This window comes from Oncorhynchus gorbuscha, linkage group LG16 (genome assembly GCF_021184085.1).
Source record: "Oncorhynchus gorbuscha isolate QuinsamMale2020 ecotype Even-year linkage group LG16, OgorEven_v1.0, whole genome shotgun sequence".
NCBI classification, from domain to species: Eukaryota; Metazoa; Chordata; class Actinopteri; order Salmoniformes; family Salmonidae; genus Oncorhynchus; species Oncorhynchus gorbuscha.
In genome coordinates this window covers 33,282,056-33,302,382 of record NC_060188.1, presented here as the reverse complement: position 1 = coordinate 33,302,382, position 20,327 = coordinate 33,282,056, and the positions used below count along the sequence as shown (strand labels likewise).

Here is a 20,327-nt window from a genome sequence, read left to right as displayed (position 1 = left end):
TAGCGCTCTGGGAGGAGGACACAATGGAGTTGTCAACCGTGATGGCGAGATCATGGAGCGGGCAGTCCTTCCCGGGAGGAAGAGCAGCTCCGTCTTGCCGAGTTCAGCTTGAGGTGGTGATCCGTCATCCACACTGATATGTCTGCCAGACATGCAGAGATGCGATCGCCACCTGGTCATCAGAAGGGGAAAGGAGAAGATTAATTGTGTGTCGTCTGCATAGCAATGATAGGAGAGACCATGTGAGGTTATGACAGAGCCAAGTGACTTGGTGTATAGCGAGAATAGGAGAGGGCCTAGAACAGAGCCCTGGGGACACCAGTGGTGAGAGCGCGTGGTGAGGAGACAGATTCTCGCCACGCCACCTGGTAGGAGCGACCTGTCAGGTAGGACGCAATCAAGCGTGGGCCGCGCCGGAGATGCCCAACTCGGAGAGGGTGGAGAGGAGGATCTGATGGTTCACAGTATCGAAGGCAGCCGATAGGTCTAGAAGGATGAGAGCAGAGGAGAGAGAGTTAGCTTTAGCGGTGCGGAGCGCCTCCGTGATACAGAGAAGAGCAGTCTCAGTTGAATGACTAGTCTTGAAACCTGACTGATTTGGATCAAGAAGGTCATTCTGAGAGAGATAGCGGGAGAGCTGACCAAGGACGGCACGTTCAAGAGTTTTGGAGAGAAAAGAAAGAAGGGATACTGGTCTGTAGTTGTTGACATCGGAGGGATCGAGTGTAGGTTTTTCAGAAGGGGTGCAACTCTCGCTCTCTTGAAGACGGAAGGGACGTAGCCAGCGGTCAGGGATAAGTTGATGAGCGAGGTGAGGTAAGGGAGAAGGTCTCCGGAAATGGTCTGGAGAAGAGAGGAGGGGATAGGGTCAAGCGGGCAGGTTGTTGGGCGGCCGGCCGTCACAAGAAGACGCGAGATTTCATCTGGAGAGAGGAGGGAAAGAGGTCAGAGCACAGGGTAGGGCAGTGTGAGCAGAACCAGCGGTGTTGTTTGACTTAGCAAACGAGGATCGGATGTCGTCGACCTTCTTTTCAAAATGGTTGACGAAGTCATCTGCAGAGAGGGAGGAGGGGGGGGGGAGGATTCAGGAGGGAGGAGAATGTGGCAAAGAGCTTCCTAGGGTTAGAGGCAGATGCTTGGAATTTAGAGTGGTAGAAAGTGGCTTTAGCAGCAGAGACAGAGGAGGAAAATGTAGAGAGGAGGGAGTGAAAGGATGCCAGGTCCGCAGGGAGGCGGATTTTCCTCCATTTCCGCTCGGCTGCCCGGAGCCCTGTTCTGTGAGCTCGCAATGAGTCGTCAAGCCACGGAGCGGGAGGGGAGGACCGAGCCGGCCTGGAAGATAGGGGACATAGAGAGTCAAAGGATGCAGAAAGGGAGGAGAGGAGGGTTGAGGAGGCAGAATCAGGAGATAGGTTGGAGAAGGTTTGAGCAGAGGGAAGAGATGATAGGATGGAAGAGGAGAGAGTAGCGGGGGAGAGAGAGCGAAGGTTGGGACGGCGCGATACCATCCGTAGGGGCAGTGTGGGAAGTGTTGGATGAGAGCGAGAGGGAAAAGGATACAAGGTAGTGGTCGGAGACTTGGAGGAGTTGCAATGAGGTTAGTGGAAGAACAGCATCTAGTAAAGATGAGGTCGAGCGTATTGCCTGCCTTGTGAGTAGGGGGAAGGTGAGAGGGTGAGGTCAAAAGAGAGAGGAGTGGAAAGAAGGAGGCAGAGAGGAATGAGTCAAAGGTAGACGTGGGGAGGTTAAAGTCGCCCAGAACTGTGAGAGGTGAGCCGTCCTCAGGAAAGGAGCTTATCAAGGCATCAAGCTCATTGATGAACTCTCCGAGGGGACCTGGAGGGCGATAAATGATAAGGATGTTAAGCTTGAAAGGGCTGGTAACTGTGACAGCATGAAATTCAAAGGAGGCCCGCTGACCAGAAGCTCTCGGGGTGTGCGAGAACACGTGGGCGGACGAAGAGAGAGCAGTAGGAGTAGCAGTGTTATCTGTGGTGATCCATGTTTCTGTCAGTGCCAAGAAGTCGAGGGACTGGAGGGAGGCATAGGCTGAGATGAACTCTGCCTTGTTGGCTGCAGATCGGCAGTTCCAGAGGCTACCGGAGACCTGGAACTCCACGTGGGTCGTGCGCGCTGGGACCACCAGATTAGGGTGGCAGCGGCCACGCGGTGTGGAGCGTTTGTATGGTCTGTGCAGAGAGGAGAGAACAGGGATAGACAGACACATAGTTGACAGGCTACAGAAGAGGCTACGCTAATGCAAGGAGATTGGAATGACAAGTGGACTACACGTCTCGAATGTTCAGAAAGTTAAGCTTACGTAGCAAGAATCTTATTGATTAAAATTATTAAAAATGATACAGTACTGCTGAAGTAGGCTAGCTGGCAGTGGCTGCGTTGTTGACTTTGTAGGCTAGCTGACAGTGGCTGCGTTGTTGACACTACACTAATCAAGTCGTTCCGTTGAGTGTAGTAGTTTCTACAGTGCTGCTATTCGGGGACTAGCTGGCTAGCTAGCAGTGTTGATTACGTTACGTTGCGTTAAAAGAACGACAATAGCTGGCTAGCTAACCTAGAAAATCGCTCTAGACTACACAATTATCTTTGATACACAGACGGCTATGTAGCTAGCTATGTAGCTAGCTACGATCAAACAAATCAAACCGTTGTGCTGTAATGAAATGAAATGAAAAATGTGATACTACCTGTGGAGCGAAGCGGAATGCGACCGGGTTGTTGAGTGCGGAAGTTCTATTCAGTAGACGTTGGCTAGCTGTTGGCTAGCTAGCAGTGTCTCCTACGTTAAGGACGACAAATAGCTGGCTAGCTAACCTCGGTAAATTAAGATAATCACTCTAAGACTACACGCTCTAAACTACACAATTATCTTGGATACGAAGACAGCAAAGACAACTATGTAGCTAGCTAACACTACACTAATCAAGTCGTGCACGATGGGACAAGGACATCCCGGCCAGCCAAACCCTCCCCTAACCCGGACGACCTGTCTCCTGCCCTTCATCTACACATATTGAAGTGGATTTAACAAGTGAAATCAATAATGGATCATAGCTTCTTTTTCTTTACCTTTATTTAACTAGGCAAGTCAGTTAAGAACAAATTCTTATTTTCAATGACGGCCTAGGAACAGTGGTTTAACTGCCTGGATTTGAACTTGCAACCTTCCGGTTACTAGTCCAACGCTCTAACCACTAGGCTACCCTGCCTACCCTTTCACCTGGATTCACCTGGTCAGTCTATGTCACAGAAAGAGCAGGTGTTCTTAATGTTTTGTAATCCCAGTGTATATCTATAGAGTATCGTGGGAAGAGCTGTACCATGCCATAGTAGTTGCTGTTGACCATGATGGGACCTCGTCCTCGTAGGTAGATGTACTCCTCCCACCAGTCACTCACCTGACAGACAGACAGACAGACAGAGAGACAGAGAGAGAGAGAGAGAGATTAGAAGTGAAATCCTTACACTTACAACAGCTATGAGCCTAAGTGAGTGAGCGAACTGTGGATGTGTTTGTGTGTGTGGGAGTGAACAAACAGTATGTGTGCAGCAGTGAGTCTACTCACATAGTTGGTAGCCCACAGAGCTTTGAGCTTGAGATAGCGCTGCAACCTGTTCCCCAGACTGTTCTCAAACTGAGCCGCCAACACAGTCATCCGCTGGAACCCCGGGCCACTCAGCAACGGACGCACCGACTCCAGGTACTAAGTGAGAGAGACCCACCACACACCTCGGATCAAACAGTGTACTGTGGTGTCTTCATTAGTTGTACACCTTAGCAAAACATTCTGCAACGGAAACCATTGACTCCGAGCTTCAATTTGGTTTGCAACAAAAACAAGAGTTCCTATTGGAAAACTTCAGCTAGGTCCTTCCCAGTTTCATTCTGTTTGCCTCTGTTTGATAACTAGTGAATACGCCCCAGGTATGAATGTTGCACCCATTCCACTCTGATTCAGTCCATCCTGTTTCAAATGGCCAAGATAAAAATGGATGTTCAATCGTTGTCAGTTTTCAGTTGACAACCAGCCATTTCAATTCTTCAAACTCTGTCAGGTTGGTCGTTGATCATCGCTAGACAGCCATTTTCAAGCAGATTTAAGTCAAAACTGTAACTACGCCATTCAACGGCAGGAACATTCAATGTCATCTTGGTAAGCAACTCCAGTGTGGCCTCGAGTTTTAGGTTATTTTCCTGCTGAAAAGGTGAATGTCTCCCAGTAACCACATATCCATCCACAGTTATGTGAGTAAAGTCACACCGTATTAAAAACAAAAAGCCCCGACAGCTGTGATAGAAACAGGAAGTTTCACAAAAAAAAAATGGATACAAACGCCGACACAATTTATTCGTTCGACACAGCGACATCTTTGTGTCTCTGTCAAATGAATTACGCGAGAAATGGCAGTGCGTTGGATTTGCCCCAAACATAATGCTTTGTATTCGATAAAAAGTACATTTCTTTGACACATTTTTGTTGGCAGTATTACATTAGTGCCTTATTGCAAACAGGATGGATGATTTGGATTTTTTTTATTTATTATTGTGCACAGGCTGCTTTCTTTTTTACATTGTCACTTAGGTTAGTATTTTGAGGTAACTGCAAAGTTGTTGAGCCGTCCTCAATTGTCTCCTGTCACAGCCATTAAACGGAGTAACTGTTTTTAAAGTTACCGATGGCCGCATGGTGAAATCCCCAAGCAGGTTCCTTCCGCTCCAGGAAACAGAGTTAGGAAGGGCGCCTGCATCTTTATAGCAAATGGGTATATTGATAAACCATCCAAAGCGTAATTGATAACTTCAACATGTTCAAAGGGATAAGAATCCTGTTAACCACTATCATCGCACTTATCGAGTCCATGCAACTTATTATGCGACTTATTAAGCACATTGTTACTCCTGTACTTATTTAGGCTTGCCATAACAAAAGGGTTTGATCATATTACTCCAGTCCTAGCCTCCATACACTGGCTTCCTGTTAAGGCTAGGGCTGATTTCAAGGTTTTACTGCTAACCTACAAAGCATTACATGGGCTTGCTCCAACCTCTCTCTCCTATTTGGTCCTGCCGTACATACCTACACGTACCCTACAGTCACAAGACGCAGGCCTCCTTAATGTCCCTAGAATTTCTAAGCAAACAGCTGGAGGCAGGGCGTCCTCCTATAGAGCTACATTTTTATGGAATGGTCTGCCTATCCATGTGAGAGACACAGACTCAGTCTCAGCCTTTAAGTCTTTATTGAAGACTCATCTCTTCAGTAGGTCCTATGATTGAGTGTAGTCTGGCCCAGGGGTGTGAAGGTGAATGGAAAGGCACTGGGGCGATGAACCACCCCTGCTGTCTCTGCCTGGCCGGTCCCCCTCTCTCCAAAAGGATTCTCTGCCTCTAACCCTATTACGGGGGCTGAGTCGCTGGCTTACTGGTGCTCTTCCATCCTGCCCCTTTAGCGCATCCTCGGGTTCGTGCTGTGGGGAGATCTTTGTGGGCTATACTCAGCCTCAGGGTAGTAAAGTTGGTGGTTGAAGATATCCCTCTAGTTGTGTGGGGGCTGTGCTTTGGCAAAGTGGGTTGGGTTATATCTTGCCTGGTTGGCCCTGTCCGGAGGTATCGTCAGACGGGGCCACAGTATCTCCCGATCACTCCTGTCTCAGCCTCCAGTATTTATGCTGCAATAGTTAATGTGTCGGGGGGCTAGGGTCAGTCTGTTATATCTGAAATATTTATCCTGTCTTATCGGGTGTCTTGTGTGCATATAAGTATGCTCACTCTTAATTCTCTCCCTCCCCTCCCGGAGGACCTGAGCCCTAGGACCATGCCTCAGGACTACCTGGCCTGATGACTCCTTGCTGTCCCCAGACCACCTGGTCGTGCTGCCGCTCCTGTTTTAACTGTTCTGCCTGCGGCTATGGAACCCTGACCTGTTCACCGGACGTGCCACCTTGTCACGGACCTGCTGTTTTCAACTCTCTCTACCGCACCTGCTGTCTAACTGAATGCTCGGCTATGAAAAGCCAACTTGAAATTTCTCATGAGGTGCTGACCTGTTTCACCCTCTACAACCACAGTGATTATTATTTGACCCTGCTGGTCATCTATGAATGTTTGAACATCTTGGCCGTGTTCTGTTATAATCTCAACCCGGACAGCCAGAAGAGGACTGGCCACCCCTCAGAGCCTGGTTCCACTTTAGGTTTCTTCCTAGGTTCCTGCCTTTCTAGGGAGTTTTTCCTAGCCACCGTGCTTCTACATCTGCATTGCTTGTTGTTTGGGGTTTTAGGCTGGGTCTCTGTACAGCACTTTGTGACATCGGCTGATGTAAAATGGACATTTGATTGATACATCTGATTGGTTTAATACGTATTGACTCAAGACATTTCAGCTTTTCATTTTCAATTAAGCTTTTTTTTAAATCCATTTTGACATTATGGGGTATTGTGTGTAGATCAGTGACACAAAATATAAATTGAATACATTTTCAATTCAGGCTGTAATACAACCAAATTTGGAAAAATTCAAGGGGTGTGAATACTTCCTGAAACCACTATATCTCCGCCACTAGGGTGAACTGGGCACTCTTAGGTTGGCTATGCGTCTGGGGGAAGCGGATTCCTGGATCTGTGCACACTCACCCTCTCCAGTGTGTCTTTTATGGGCGGGACGGGCAGGCAAGGAAGAGAGGTCTGATAGCTGTACAGGAGAGGCTTCCTGCCAGATAGCAGACGCACCAGGGTCTGAGATGGGGGGGGGAGAGAGAGAGAGAGAGAGAGAGAGAGAGAGAGAGAGAGAGAGAGAGAGAGAGAGAGAGAGAGAGAGAGAAAACATCAATGAATCTACTAAAACTACAACCACAGTACAAACGAATATTTGTTTTATTACTAAACCAAGATAGACCACAGCCTGTCGTTTCCAATGGGAACAAATGAGTCATAGTGGGCAGAACAAGCAAGGAGGTGGGCAGAGCCAAGCAAGAGTTAGCGAGATCCTATTGGCGTTTTCGAGCATGCGTCTGCATGTTTCCGTTAGGGCACGCCTCCTCTGTGAAGTGCGCGTGTGCAATAACTCAATTTTTGCCGTTGCCGTCCTGAACAACGCAATTTTGAAACACTTTGGCAAAGGGTAAAGTCTTCAAAACTTCAGTCAGCTCTGTTCATATCAGATTTTACTTTTGAGAACAGAAAACTGCACTAGCATCAAATGTTTCATCGATGAGAAAAATGTGCAGAATGTCAGCCAAAAGTTTCCTCATTGAGCGAGAGAGAGAGAGAGAATACATTCAATGAATACATTATAGTAGTAGACTGGTTGTCAGTGCGGCTGCAGGTCTGCGAGAGACTCCAAGAAAACATCACTGGATAAAAGAAAAACAAGTAACAGGGGGGACCTCTGTTGGTCAAAACGTAGAAGATCACAGCCCTGTACTGGCATGAGTTTAAAGAACAAGTCCTACCCATTGTCAGCCAGTTATTGTCATGAGAGAGACGGCCAGTCTCACGGTAATCGACTGTTAATATAATCCACTCACCATCATATTTGGCAGGCGACTGGAAACGCCAAGCGGATGCTTCACATTTAAACGTCCAAGCTGAAAACATGTGTCACATTGTTCCCGTCTGTGGTACAACTGCAGCTACCTCTCCTGTTCATGCTTTGGCCACCGCGTGTACCATTGCCACAACAAATACCACGACCAGCAATTACAATATCCCCACTATTCCATCCGTCTATATATACACACTACTACAGGGGAGAAAAAAAGGAACAAAATGCTAGAGTGAGAAGTTTCCTCATTAAAAGGTCTCCACCGTCTCTGGCATTAAGCTTTACATACCACCCAGACTTTGGTGGTGGTGGAGATGTGTCCGTGCTGCTCAAACATCCAGTGGTGGTAGGAGAGCAGCAGCTTGAGACAGAACCTCAGGGTCAGGATGAGCGACAGCCACAGCAGGGTACTGAACACCAGCACCGACAGCATGGTCTGGCCCTGGACACTCAGAGAAAGACTACTGGTGGAGAGGAGAGAGAGAATACCAAACAATGAATGCATTATAGTAGTAGACTGGTTGTCAGTGCGGCTGCAGGTCTGCGAGAGACTCCAAGAAAACATCGCTGGATAAAAGAAAAACAAGTTAACAGGCGGGGACCTCTGTTGGTCAAAACGTAGAAGATTATAGCCCTGTACTGGGCATGAGTTTAAAGAACAAGTCCTACCCATTGTCATGAAAGAGATGGCCAGTCTCGCGGTAATTGACTGTTTCATTAATATAAACCACGTTTTGCATCTCCAGGCCTCCGTTACAAGCCACTGATGCGGGCCTCGAACACCTAGATCTAATTCATTCATTGAATACACAACGTCACAATAAATCCATGATTTTATTTGAACAGAATATGATCTGGCCTACTGTATGTGATCTGGCTGAGCTCCATGCCATAGGCTGTAGAAGTGTTCATTATAATCAGACAAGATGTGCGTATAAATCCCGTGCCATTATTTTATATCATATGATTTTATAGTAAGAAGAATATCATTTAACTTTATTTAACTGAATAAAATAGAAAGGATATTTTCCCTTTTTCCTGTTATTAAATGGGCAGGAACAGGGGAAATAAATGACAAATGCACACACAATGAATGTTATCATGGGAGGAGGGCGCAGGAACGTGAGTTTATATACAGTGGGGCAAAAGAGTATTTAGTCAGACACCAATTGTGCAAGTTCTCCCACTTAAAAAGATGAGAGAGGCCTGTAATTTTCATCATAGGTACACTTCAACTATGACAGACAAAATGAGAAAAAAAAATCCAGAAAAATCACATTGTAGGATTTTTAAAGAATTTATTTGCAAATTATGGTGGAAAATAAGTATTTGGTCAATAACAAAAGTTTATCTCAATACTTTGTTATATACCCTTTGATGGCAATGACAGAGGTCAAACGTTTTCTGTAAGTCTTCACAAGGTTTCCACAAACTGTTGCTGGTTTTTAGGCCCAATTCCTCCATGCAGATCTCCTCTAGAGCAGTGATGTTTTGGGGCTGTTGCTGGGCAACATGGACTTTCAACTCCCTCCAAATATTTTCTAATGGGGTTGAGATCTGGAGACTGGCTAGGCCAATCCAGGACCTTGAAATGCTTCTTACGAAGCCACTCCTTCGTTGCCCGGGCGGTGTGTTTGGGATCATTGTCATGCTGAAGTCATCCTAATTTTGTCTGTCATAATTGAAGTGTACCTATGATAAAAATTACAGGCCTCTCATCTTTTTAAGTGGGAGAACTTGCACAATTGGTGGCTGACTAAATACTTTTTTGCCCCACTGTAAATGGTAAAGTGAGTCAGCCATAACTATAGCCAACTAAGCCCAGGATGTAGCTTTAATAAGGGCATAGGTCATGTGTAGTATAACATTAATTATAAACTGGGTTGTTCTACTCTTCCTCCCTAGGACAGTGTCTGATGTAGTTACCGCACAGGGAGAGGTAGTGAGTAATATAGCTAGTTACCTGACGGGCAGGTGCTCCTGGATTTTGGCAATGAGGCCCATGGAGGGGTCAGAGCGCATGTACATGGTGGCCAGGATGGCTATGACAACAAACAGCCAGGAGGAAGGGCTGGCAGGGTACACCCCTTTGATCACCCTGTTCTGTCACCACAGAAGAAGAAGACCACAGTGTGAATATACTGTACATAGAATATGAAATGGTAGGACTGGTAGAAAATAGAGAGGTCAGTGTACTGGATACTTAAAGACCAGTAGAAAAACATGTCAGTATATAAGATGAATTGGATATGGTTACCTGAGGAATAGTAAAGAAAGTAGTAAATATGCATAACGATGAAAGTGAAGGTGATATAATGTATATTCATATGTATATACTGTACGTACACACACACACACACACGCATTCAAGGGTTTTTCTTTATTTTTACTATTTTCTACATTGTGAGCTGCATCAGATGACCTGGCCTCCACAATCACCCGACCTCAACCCAATAAAGATGGTTTGGGATGAGTCGGACCGCAGAGTGCAGGAAAAGCAGCCAGCAAGTGCTCAGCATATGTAGGAAATCCTGCAAGACCGTTGGAAAAGGTGAAGAGAGAATTCCAAGTGTGTGTGTAAAGCTGTCCTCAAGGCAAAGGGTGGCTACTTGAAAGAATCATGCACCTGTCTCTGTATATGTTGATTTGTTTAACACTTTTTTCTTCTTTTTTTTGTGGTCACTATATGATTCCATGCGTGTTATTTTATCGTTTTGATGCCTTCACTATTATTCTACAATGTAGAATATAGCAAAAACAAAGAAAGACCCTGGAATGAGTAGTTTGTGACCAAACTTTGGACCGGTACTGTATATAAATGTAAAGGACTGGTTTTTAGAGGAAGAACCTGCACATACTGAACCCTTCATCTCAACATTACTCTTAACATGATCAAACTCTTAAACATGCCTGAGGCAGGAGTCTGAAGAGGAACTGTTGCACAGGAAGAAAAAAACAGAAACAATCCAACATTGGAGTTGACAGACAAACACTTGGGGCGTGGCTACGCTTCGAGTCAACGGCTCATGACAATGCCTGAGCATGCACAGGGGCACCATGGCAACCAGGTTGGGAGGCGGGCGTGTCGGAGTGAACACGAGTTCAATACTTTTGACGTACAAGACTGGCCTAGCCATTATTGAGCCGCCTTTGCTTGTAAATATCCTTTGATATCTGTTGATTTAAATGGGATTTTGTCTGTATGTAATGATCGCTGCAAAATGAATTGCCTCAGAAAGTTACCTAAAAAAAGTTGAGCACTGTTGGGGAATAATCAGAATTAGTTGGTAACATAGGTAAGATGTTTTATATTCATCGTATGTTTGTAAGTTACTTCTCATCAGAATGTGTTTGTATAATACTGTGGCGAGGTTGCAGTATCTGTTCTATGTGAAGACTAAGTTGCTTGGGCCGGAGAGAGGGGAGAGGTCAAGCGTGTATCTCTTGGCTGCACAATGTCTGTGTGCCAGTCAGTGTGTCTCTGTGATCTTGTCAAGATAGGATGGATTTGATATATGCCTGTTGATATGGAGGATTGGTTTATGGTTCTGAGTTTGAGAAAATAACATAGTTTTGGAGACAAAGCTGAACGATAAATTATGCCTATGCTGTCTGGCTGTGTGTGTGTCTTTGCTATAAAGGACCTCAGTTGAAATATAGAAGGGACTCTCAGAGAATTCATCGATAGACACTGAATTGATCTGAGAGTCACAGGGTTGTGATAGAGCTCATATAATTAAAGATGGACTTTGATAACCAACTCTGACTTGTGTGTGGTTTGCTCTCATGATTTGGTAAATAGAGGACATTTCCACGACAAGATAGACAACATGAGGGAAGTGACATTCCATGCGTGTTATTTCATAGTTTTGACATCTTCACTATTATTCTACAATGTAGAACAGAGTAAAAAATAAAATAAAAAACCCTTGAATGAGTGAACCATTATCATGCACCTGTCTCTGCACAGGTACAGGGTGGGAAAATACATGTCATCTATGCACGTAAATAGCAAATGGAGGACGTGTTTCCCGTGGTTCATTTCCATGCCAGCCAGGCAGGCTATGCTCCTGTTGTAAAGTGGCTGTGTGTAATAACACAAGGTACGTTCTGAGCAAATATTGTAAGAAGTAACACACACTAAGAAAATACTGCAAAGTTGCCTCTGCACCATTTTGTTATCAAACACACACACACACACACACACACACACACACACACACACACACACACACACACACACACACACACACACACACACACACACACACACACACACACACACACACACACACGGTCCTTCTTTACCCTCATGCGGCTGATCCTCTTCTTCCAGGAGCGCAGGCCAGAGAGGTAGATCTGGGACAGGGCCTGGTAGGAAAGGCGCAGGTCGATCCCCTCGGGGGTGATGGTGAACTGGAACGCCACTGCCTGGTGGGCCTCTGCCATCGCTACGGAAACAGGACCAGAGTCACATACAATCATCTATTAAACAGGAAAAGTTACAGTTACAACTACAGCACCATCAACTATAGAAACAGGACCATACAGTTGCATAAAATATTGTACTGATGGTCTACCTCAGGGCTCTCCAACCCTGTTCCCGGAGATCTACTGTCCTCTAGGTTTCCACTCCAACCCTGTTCCCGGAGATCTACTGTCCTCTAGGTTTTCCACTCCAACCCTGTTCCCGGAGATCTACTGTCCTCTAGGTTTTCCACTCCAACCCTGTTCCCGGAGATCTACTGTCCTCTAGGTTTTCCACTCCAACCCTGTTCCCGGAGATCTACTGTCCTCTAGGTTTTCCACTCCAACCCTGTTCCCGGAGATCTACTGTCCTCTAGGTTTTCCACTCCAACCCTGTTCCCGGAGATCTACTGTCCTCTAGGTTTTACACTCCAACCCTGTTCCCGGAGATCTACTGTCCTCTAGGTTTTCCACTCCAACCCTGTTCCCGGAGATCTACTGTCCTCTAGGTTTTCACTCCAACCCTGTTCCCGGAGATCTACTGTCCTCCAGGTTTTCCTTCCAACACTAATTTAGCACACCTGATTCTAATAATTAGCTGGTGGATAAGCTGAATCAGTTTAATTACAACTGGGGTTGGATTGAAAACCTATAGGAAGGTAGCTCTCTAGGAACAGGGTAGGAGAGCCCTGGTCTACATCTTCAAGTTCCAGGCCGGACCGGGGTACTGCAGACAATGTACTCAGAAAGCAGGATTCCCCATTATAGTCAATGGGAGTATGACAGTCATAGTGGTCAATATTCATGTATTTAAAAAAAATAAAAAAAATAAAAAAATGTCATAACGCAATTAGTGTACCAATACTTGCTTCTACTTCACAATTTCCTTTTTTTTAATCGCATACAGAAGAAGTTATAATGTTTATTTGCAGCCTGCAGTACCCTTCAACTTGGGCTACTCAATGAGAGGGCAGCACTGAGCTAGCCTGCAAAGTCACTTCCTGGAGTAGCTCAAACTGCAGGTGCAACATTTCCAAAAACTCCTCCACGAAGCAAGACGGTGACATGCTAAAACGACACTTTGCGATGTTCAAACGCACCACTGAGACCTCACATAGGAAACAATGGGGCGACGTCAATTGAGTCCCCTGACAATAACAATTCACAGATGATGAGACGATCGGTCTGTGACATTTCAACCGTAATATTAGCATCGATCCAATAGGATTCGGGACGATACCAAGCATCTCGATACTTGTTAGGACACAAAACACGAGGCGGATGTAACTTCATTAGGAAAACAGCCCTGATGTTGGAAACAAACATCATTATATTGTCATCCACAGTCACATGTATTTATTGTCCAAGCTTATAACACACTATTTTACAGGCAGCAGGTTTTTAAAGGACCAAAAGGGTTCGGTCAGCTCCTTGATTACATTGTTGCCGTCTAAAAAAATGTTGCGATGCTGGTATTGTCACAGTCTTTATTGAAGAGAAAGAAAAAACATTGGCATGTTCAATCAAGTGCTCACTGATCGAATCAAGTTTTGGTGAACGGCAATGTGCCGCTGTTCAGTATTAGTCTATTATCCAATACTTTCAGATCTACATAAAGAACCTGGGTACATTAGGTCTACGTGACTACCTGTCAGTTCAGTTCTAGTCTCGGTCATTCCTCACATGGTTGAACTGGATCATTTCCAAACGTCAACGCTATAAAGTGTAGCCGATACTATAACTGTGCCGTGAAAAAAAAGATGCACAGGTGTCCACACACACACACACACAACAAGGGGTAAAGTTCACTGGTACAGCTCGCCACTGTTGTGTGACGGTTCCCATCATACCAACGTGACTGAACCGATTCCAGTTGTAATAGCTACACACTGACACACACACACCCCTGCCATGTACACACTGAACAAAACACACCCCTGCCATGTACACACTGACACACACAACATTGGCCCAGGATGTGATGGTTGACCAGCCTCCAGTACCCCGTTGGCCTTCAACTTGGGCAACTCAATGAGAGAGGGCAGCACTGAGCTAGCTTGCAAAGTCACGTGCTAGAGTAGCTCAGAGAGAGAGAGCGAGCGAGCGAGAGAGCGAGAGAGAGAGAATATGTGTTGGAATGAGCAATGCATATTTCTCCCTTCACTCTGATGGGGTTTGCATCTCTCTCTTTCTCTTCCCATATGTCTCTCTCACAACCAGAGAGAAAGGGACGGTAAAGAAGAGCGAGAGAAAGAGAGAGAGCGAGGAAGTAAGAAGATCGAGAGGAACAGAGAGAGAGAGGAAGTAAGAAGAGCAAGAGCGAGAGAGATAGAGGGATTGAAAGAGATTGAACGAGATTGAACGAGTGGGTGTTTAAACTACGTGACACAGTAAATGACAAAGAATCCATGCACACGCGCACACACACACACAAAATGTAGAGGTGTGCACACAGTCAGAAATACACAAAGAATGTGCAAGTGACACACACATACAGGGAATAATAACAATTGAGGTATTGTGACAATGAAGGAGAGGATTGTTGTTCAGAGTAAGAGTCTTCCATGCTCAGGGTAAGGCAGCTGCCATGCCTCCCGCTCCTCTCCTCAAGTGAAAGACTCCCTCTCCTCTCTGCAAGTGAGACTACATGCCTGCCCTGCATCCACAAATCCTGAACAGGTTCAAACATTGATTTCTACAGCGTGCAAACAATACAGATGAGTTACTGGGTTATTAGTCTACATTCGCAAAGTCACTGGGGATAGTTTCAAAGAACACTGGTTCAATATGGTGTGTATAGCCCTCCAGCTATAGCTCTCTAGGTGGGGTCTTAAAAGCTTTACATGGTAAACAGCACTGAGTGAAACTACGGAAAATACAACTATTGAGTAGGCTACGTTCCTCGCAAGGTGGTGAAACAAGTTTCAAGTTGACAAATAACCTTTGCACTCAGTAACCTGCAAACGGGCGTCTTGGAAATGAAATAGTATGTGGTGAAGCAGGTTTGGCGTGATCATTGGGAGAAAGGAAAGAACTCGCTCTGGGAGTTCACTTGCATGTGAACGCGATGGTACAATTACGCAATGTTAACGAATTCACAAAGCGCCGACTCCAAAACAGGGGGAACATGTGGTGCCACGCACATTCAGTTGTTTATACCGCATGTTAATTGACAATAAATGAAAAATAAATGAACTAATTAACTGTCTGTGTGTGTAGATCTGTATTATACAGAATATAAAGGATAGGTCTACTTTCTCCACCGATATCTGATTGCAGTGACATGAATTGTGCACGAAATGTGAGCCAAGGGAAGATTTATTGGACCATTTAGGGCTAAACAGTCACCCATCCACTTCCTGCCTGTGTGTAGGTCTGTCAGCAAAGACATCTCGGTTACGTTATGACGTTTCTACAGGAAAACTACAGGTCTACTTAGGCCCCAGCATTAGACAAATGAAAAGTAGGCCTATAACAAAGCAATTAAAAGTTATGTTTTTACCTAACGACTCTATAAATTCTTTCACCTGGCTGTTAGAGGTCCAAAAACATGCAACACTCATGATGCACTGACAAAGTAGACTACTGTTCCATTGGGATAAAATATATATTTTTAATTACTGTATCGTATATTAGTCAGAAACTGTTATGTTCCACGCGGGGTTGGACAGGTTACTTCCTAAATGTAATCCGTCACAGTTACATGTCCAAAGTTGTAGCCAGTAACAGAACTTTTGGATGACCCAAACTCAGTAATGTAATCGGATTACACCCAGTTACTTTTAGATTACTTTCCCCTTAAGAGGCATTAGAAGAAGACACACATGTATGTTACCAATTGAACGACATCCATTGCAGGATAAATCAACGTTAAAGTTTGTTTTTATGGGTTGGTTATGTAGGCTTCTTCTAACCCATTGCTTTCTACTACATATAATATGATTAAATGGTAACTTCACATTAAAAATCAAAGTCTATCAGAATTCCAGTCATGCCGTGATCTTCAAGAGGAGGATTTGGGAATGTGGAAGTATAGATGAACCAAATTGTTTTACCTGAGAATAACCTCAAAACGAAGGACTTATTAGCCAGCCCTACTCTGTTGTTTACGATTTTGTTTTCATGGAGGACTGATGGCTCATTGATTCAAGTTGAAAAATAAATGCTGCCCTCATGGAATGGCATGCACTACTGAAAAGTGCTATTTACATGTGAACAATTAATGCCATTTGCTATAGGCCTATTGTTGACCTTTTTGATGGTGACACTTTATCTTGATAATATGCAACAGTTTAAAAGGCACAAATAGCTAAATGAGAGGCATTGTGATTCACAATGGGACGGCAGGTAGCCTAGTGGTTAAAGCTTTGCTGGATCGAATCCCCGAGCAGACAAGGTAAAAAAAAAAACTGTCGTTCTGCCCCTGAACAAGGCAGTTAACCCACTGTTCTCCGGTAGGCCGTCGTTGTAAATTAGAATTTGTTCTTAACTGACTTGCCTTGTTAAAATAAAGGCCTACACAGGTGGGCAGCGGCGCCTACTCTTTTCCAGCGATCCATCAAACACATTTGGTGTGTCATCACAATGGTCTCTTGACTTGTGGTCAGGTGGCCCAAATGTAAACCTGGTCCAAATGTAAACCTTTTTTCAATGCTGATTTCAATGTCATTGAGAAAACAGAAGTGTCAAATATTCTTTTCCGCAACATCCTTTCTGAAATGAAAAGTAATCCCCGAAGTAATCGTCTAGTTTTTCAAAAGTATATGTAATCCGATTACAATAGTTTTGCTGGTAACGGATTACAGTTACCCTTTGTGTAATCCCTTACATGTAACCCCTTACTCCCCAACCCTGGTTCCGCGTCCCTTCGAACGAATGGTGGGGTTCATTCAATATCGCACATCCATCGCTCGCTACACACAAAAGTCAACACACTAACTATCAGTAGTGCACTGAAAACCACGCCCAAGGAAAACCACAACGAGTAGACAATAATGTAATAGAAATACCTGTATTTGTCTTGAAATGTCTTGCCGTAAAAGCACCCCAATGGAGTTATTCAAACACCGAATCTCTTCTTTTTTGTTGTTGTTACATCCAACCACTCCTTAAACTCTCAGTGAAAACAGACTGGAGTAGGTGTGCAGCGGCGCCAGAGAGCCACATACATGGATGACATCACTCTCACAACCCCGCCTCTTTTTTTGTGTGTCACATGGGACGCGGTGAACACCCTTTTCCGAGCGCATTTACCAATAGAGTCAATACAGTAAATTATCAATCAATATTACACATCGCTACACAGTGTAGTCTACATTTGGCAATATATATATATATTTTTAAATACTATTTTTGCTAAAGAAAATGCAGATGTTGAGCACAATTTATGGTCAGTAATCCTAATTAATAGAATAGTAGGAATTGAGGCAGTTTCTTAATTTCGGATGTAGTTTATTGTTCTTTATTTATCACAGGCAATAATAATAATCATAATAGTGCACTTTCATTTTTTATATAATACAGACATTTCTTATTTAATCCTCCTCATCATGTTGTTTTCCCCCAAATTTCTGTTTTGAATTTTTAAGAATTGTTTTGTTCTACTGTGTATGAAGTGGGGGGGGGGGGGATAACAGTTTTACAATCTTGGAATGATCAATAATGATGACAACAATAATCATATTGTGAGTACAGGGTGAATAAAGAATCGAGACATGGTTTCATACTGTACACAATGGACAGACACATGGGGAGGGGTGTGATTATATAAGGATGGGCTGGGGTTGAGGTATTTTCATCTGGATAAGAGGATTGGGGGGGGTGTTCAAGAAGAGATACAAAGAGATAATGCGGGTGTAGGAAGGGGGCAAGGAGGGGGTTGAGTTGGTTGGAGAGAGAGGGGGCCTTTCGTTGTAAGATTCACCCGCGATGGGGGTCAAACTTCTCCCCCTCATCCCATCATTTACTTTGAACGGTTATTTACACATAATGTCTAAGAAGGGTTTCGCTCCAGTTGTATCTCCAGACAGTTTCCCCTAGGCGGGGCGTCAAAGCTCTCACGAACAGCAACGTCCAGGCCCTTTTGCCTCGACAACGCCAATTGAAACCAATAGAAGCCAAACTCTTTTAGACGTGAAGCAACAGAAATAGGCAGGGAGAGGCCTACCCCCACCTATACAAAAGGTAGGGGTAACGCTGTCTCCCACTACCCCTCTCTGGTTTAAAGCACAGGGTAATGGAGAATGAAAGACTGTGGGGTCGTCTTGTGTCACATCTCGCTCCCATTCACATGACCCCTGACCTAGCATTAGAATGTGGCGGGGAGTAGGATGAGGGCTCGGAACAGGACACACAAACGGACAGGTCGAGCAAATATAACAGGCATGTACCTCCCTCCGTACGCATCATCTTAAGGCGCCAAAACTCATTCCTGGCTATGCAAACTCTTACAACTACTATTCTGTGCAAGGACGGTGCTGGATTCATATGCCACCTATATTAATGCAGTAAAAATAAAATAAACATTCAGTCATCACCCCCTACATTGCTTTCCAGTAGTGTCATGCAGCATTTCATTGGAGACTCGGCCAGCATGGTTACACATCCGCCATGCTGGAAAGGACAATGTGAAAGGAAAATATCCAAGACAGCACAGTACGGTTCGAGTCGGCACGATATTAGGAAAATGGGTACATGATTCCTGCCAAAAGGCCTTGAGTGAAGGGTGTGAGCTACAATGAGAGGTGAACTACGAAAAGTCAACAAGCCATAATTGTGTTCTTTGCTGTGTTGGAAGGGGAGCAAGACGAGCCCCAGGTCAGGAAATAGAGGAAGACCCACTCTTTTCGTATTTCATGGTAAATGGCCATTTCACACCAGGGAAGTATCCAATACAGCCGTAATAGACTGAGAGTACGCTAAGTAAAGAGTTAGAATAACCAACTGTTCCACGTCTCCTAGCTACAGAACCGCCCCTGTTTGCTGTACGAGGAGTTGTGTGCTATGGTAGCAGCGTGTTGACTCGGACTGATATGAAGTGTGATGTTGGCTGATGGGGACGTGGTGTGCCGTGCCGCGGTGAGTCTCAGTGACTGTGTCGTGGTCACAGCGGGTCACGTGAGGCAGGGTGAGACTGATAATAGGGGCTTAGTGGCGGTGGCATGAAACAACAAGGTGTCGACTGATGACGAGGGACTAGAACGAAACCTGCGCTTTCTTTTGGTGCTCTGTGCAAGGGGAAGGGGTACGTGGGGGGGTCGTGATGAAGGAAGGGGGGGCAGTGGCCAAGGGCGAAGGAATGGTAGGGGGAAACCACTACGTGTTTGGTGTCTTTTAAGGACAGTGCGTTCCAATGTTAAGGCCCAGTTTTTAATTTATAATTTTTTTCTCTTTTTTTCTCCGTATGTGTGTGAATACTGTTTGTGTTCTGCACGTGGGGTTGGGCCCTCAGTCAGTGTTTTTATGTGGCATGTCCATATCTTTGTACTCTTTAAGTAGCAACATTCTAGCAGAATGTGAGAGAGAAGGAATTGGAGATTACTACCCCCACCCTTTCCTGCTCTCCTCTGCTTTTTTCAAGTGTCTATGCAATCATTTTTTATTTACTTCATGGAAGATTTTCATTTGTCTTTTTTTGCCATCCCAGAAATTCCCAAAGCATCAAATCTATCCTTGGCTCATTTCTTAAAATGTGTTTTGTTTTTTGCTTCGTTTTGTTGCTTTAAAACTGGAAATGATCTTCATTATTACCAAACAAAGACAAAATCAACAATAAAGACACAACATCAAAAAGGATCTGGAAGGATTTTTGCAGCATTGGTTTCTACAACATTGAGGAATGATTGGACAAGAGGTTGTTTTCTGTCCTGCTCTGGAAATAACGGTTCAATCTGGTTTCAACTGCAAGCAGCCATTTTTTGTCCGTTTCAATGCTGTTCCAATATTCCAACAGAACTTTCCCCTCTATTCTTGTCAGCATCTTCCCTTTCCACTTTACAATATATAACTCAACAATTAAATACATAAATAAATATTAAATAAATCTATGACAAATGAAATAAAATACTTTTACAATAGTGTTTTCTCGTTTTTTGACATTCACTTGGTTAGCATTTTGTTGGCGGCAAACATCAAACTCATTTGCGCTCAAATCACATAAAAGGAAAAAAAGAAACAAAAAACGAAATGGATTTCATTCTTTTTGTGTGTGGTCTGTTTCTTTCCTCTCCTGGGAATGAGTGTGCAGCAGTTTCAATGTCTTTCTCTCTGTCATCCTTAATACAAAGTCTCTCTTTTTGTT

General features: G+C 44.5%; 1 protein-coding gene across 2 annotated transcripts in view; it reads right to left on the bottom strand.

The window, feature by feature from the left end:
• Positions 1-17,202, bottom strand: part of cpt1a2b (carnitine palmitoyltransferase 1A2b) — a 51,090-nt gene extending 33,888 nt beyond the window's left edge. Inside the window, exons 1-7 of one of the 2 annotated variants that reach the window (XM_046303523.1) lie at positions 17,038-17,202; positions 11,870-12,012; positions 9,525-9,664; positions 7,851-8,025; positions 6,652-6,753; positions 3,585-3,722; positions 3,339-3,416 (exon numbers count right to left, since the gene is read on the bottom strand). In XM_046303523.1, the coding sequence (XP_046159479.1) occupies positions 3,339-3,416; positions 3,585-3,722; positions 6,652-6,753; positions 7,851-8,025; positions 9,525-9,664; positions 11,870-12,010 (774 nt within the window). In that variant the 5' untranslated portion in view covers positions 12,011-12,012; positions 17,038-17,202. The remainder of the gene's footprint in view (positions 1-3,338; positions 3,417-3,584; positions 3,723-6,651; positions 6,754-7,850; positions 8,026-9,524; positions 9,665-11,869; positions 12,013-17,037) is intronic. The other variant, XM_046303524.1, reaches the window with a different exon arrangement.
• Between the last annotated feature and the right edge of the window lie 3,125 nt (positions 17,203-20,327).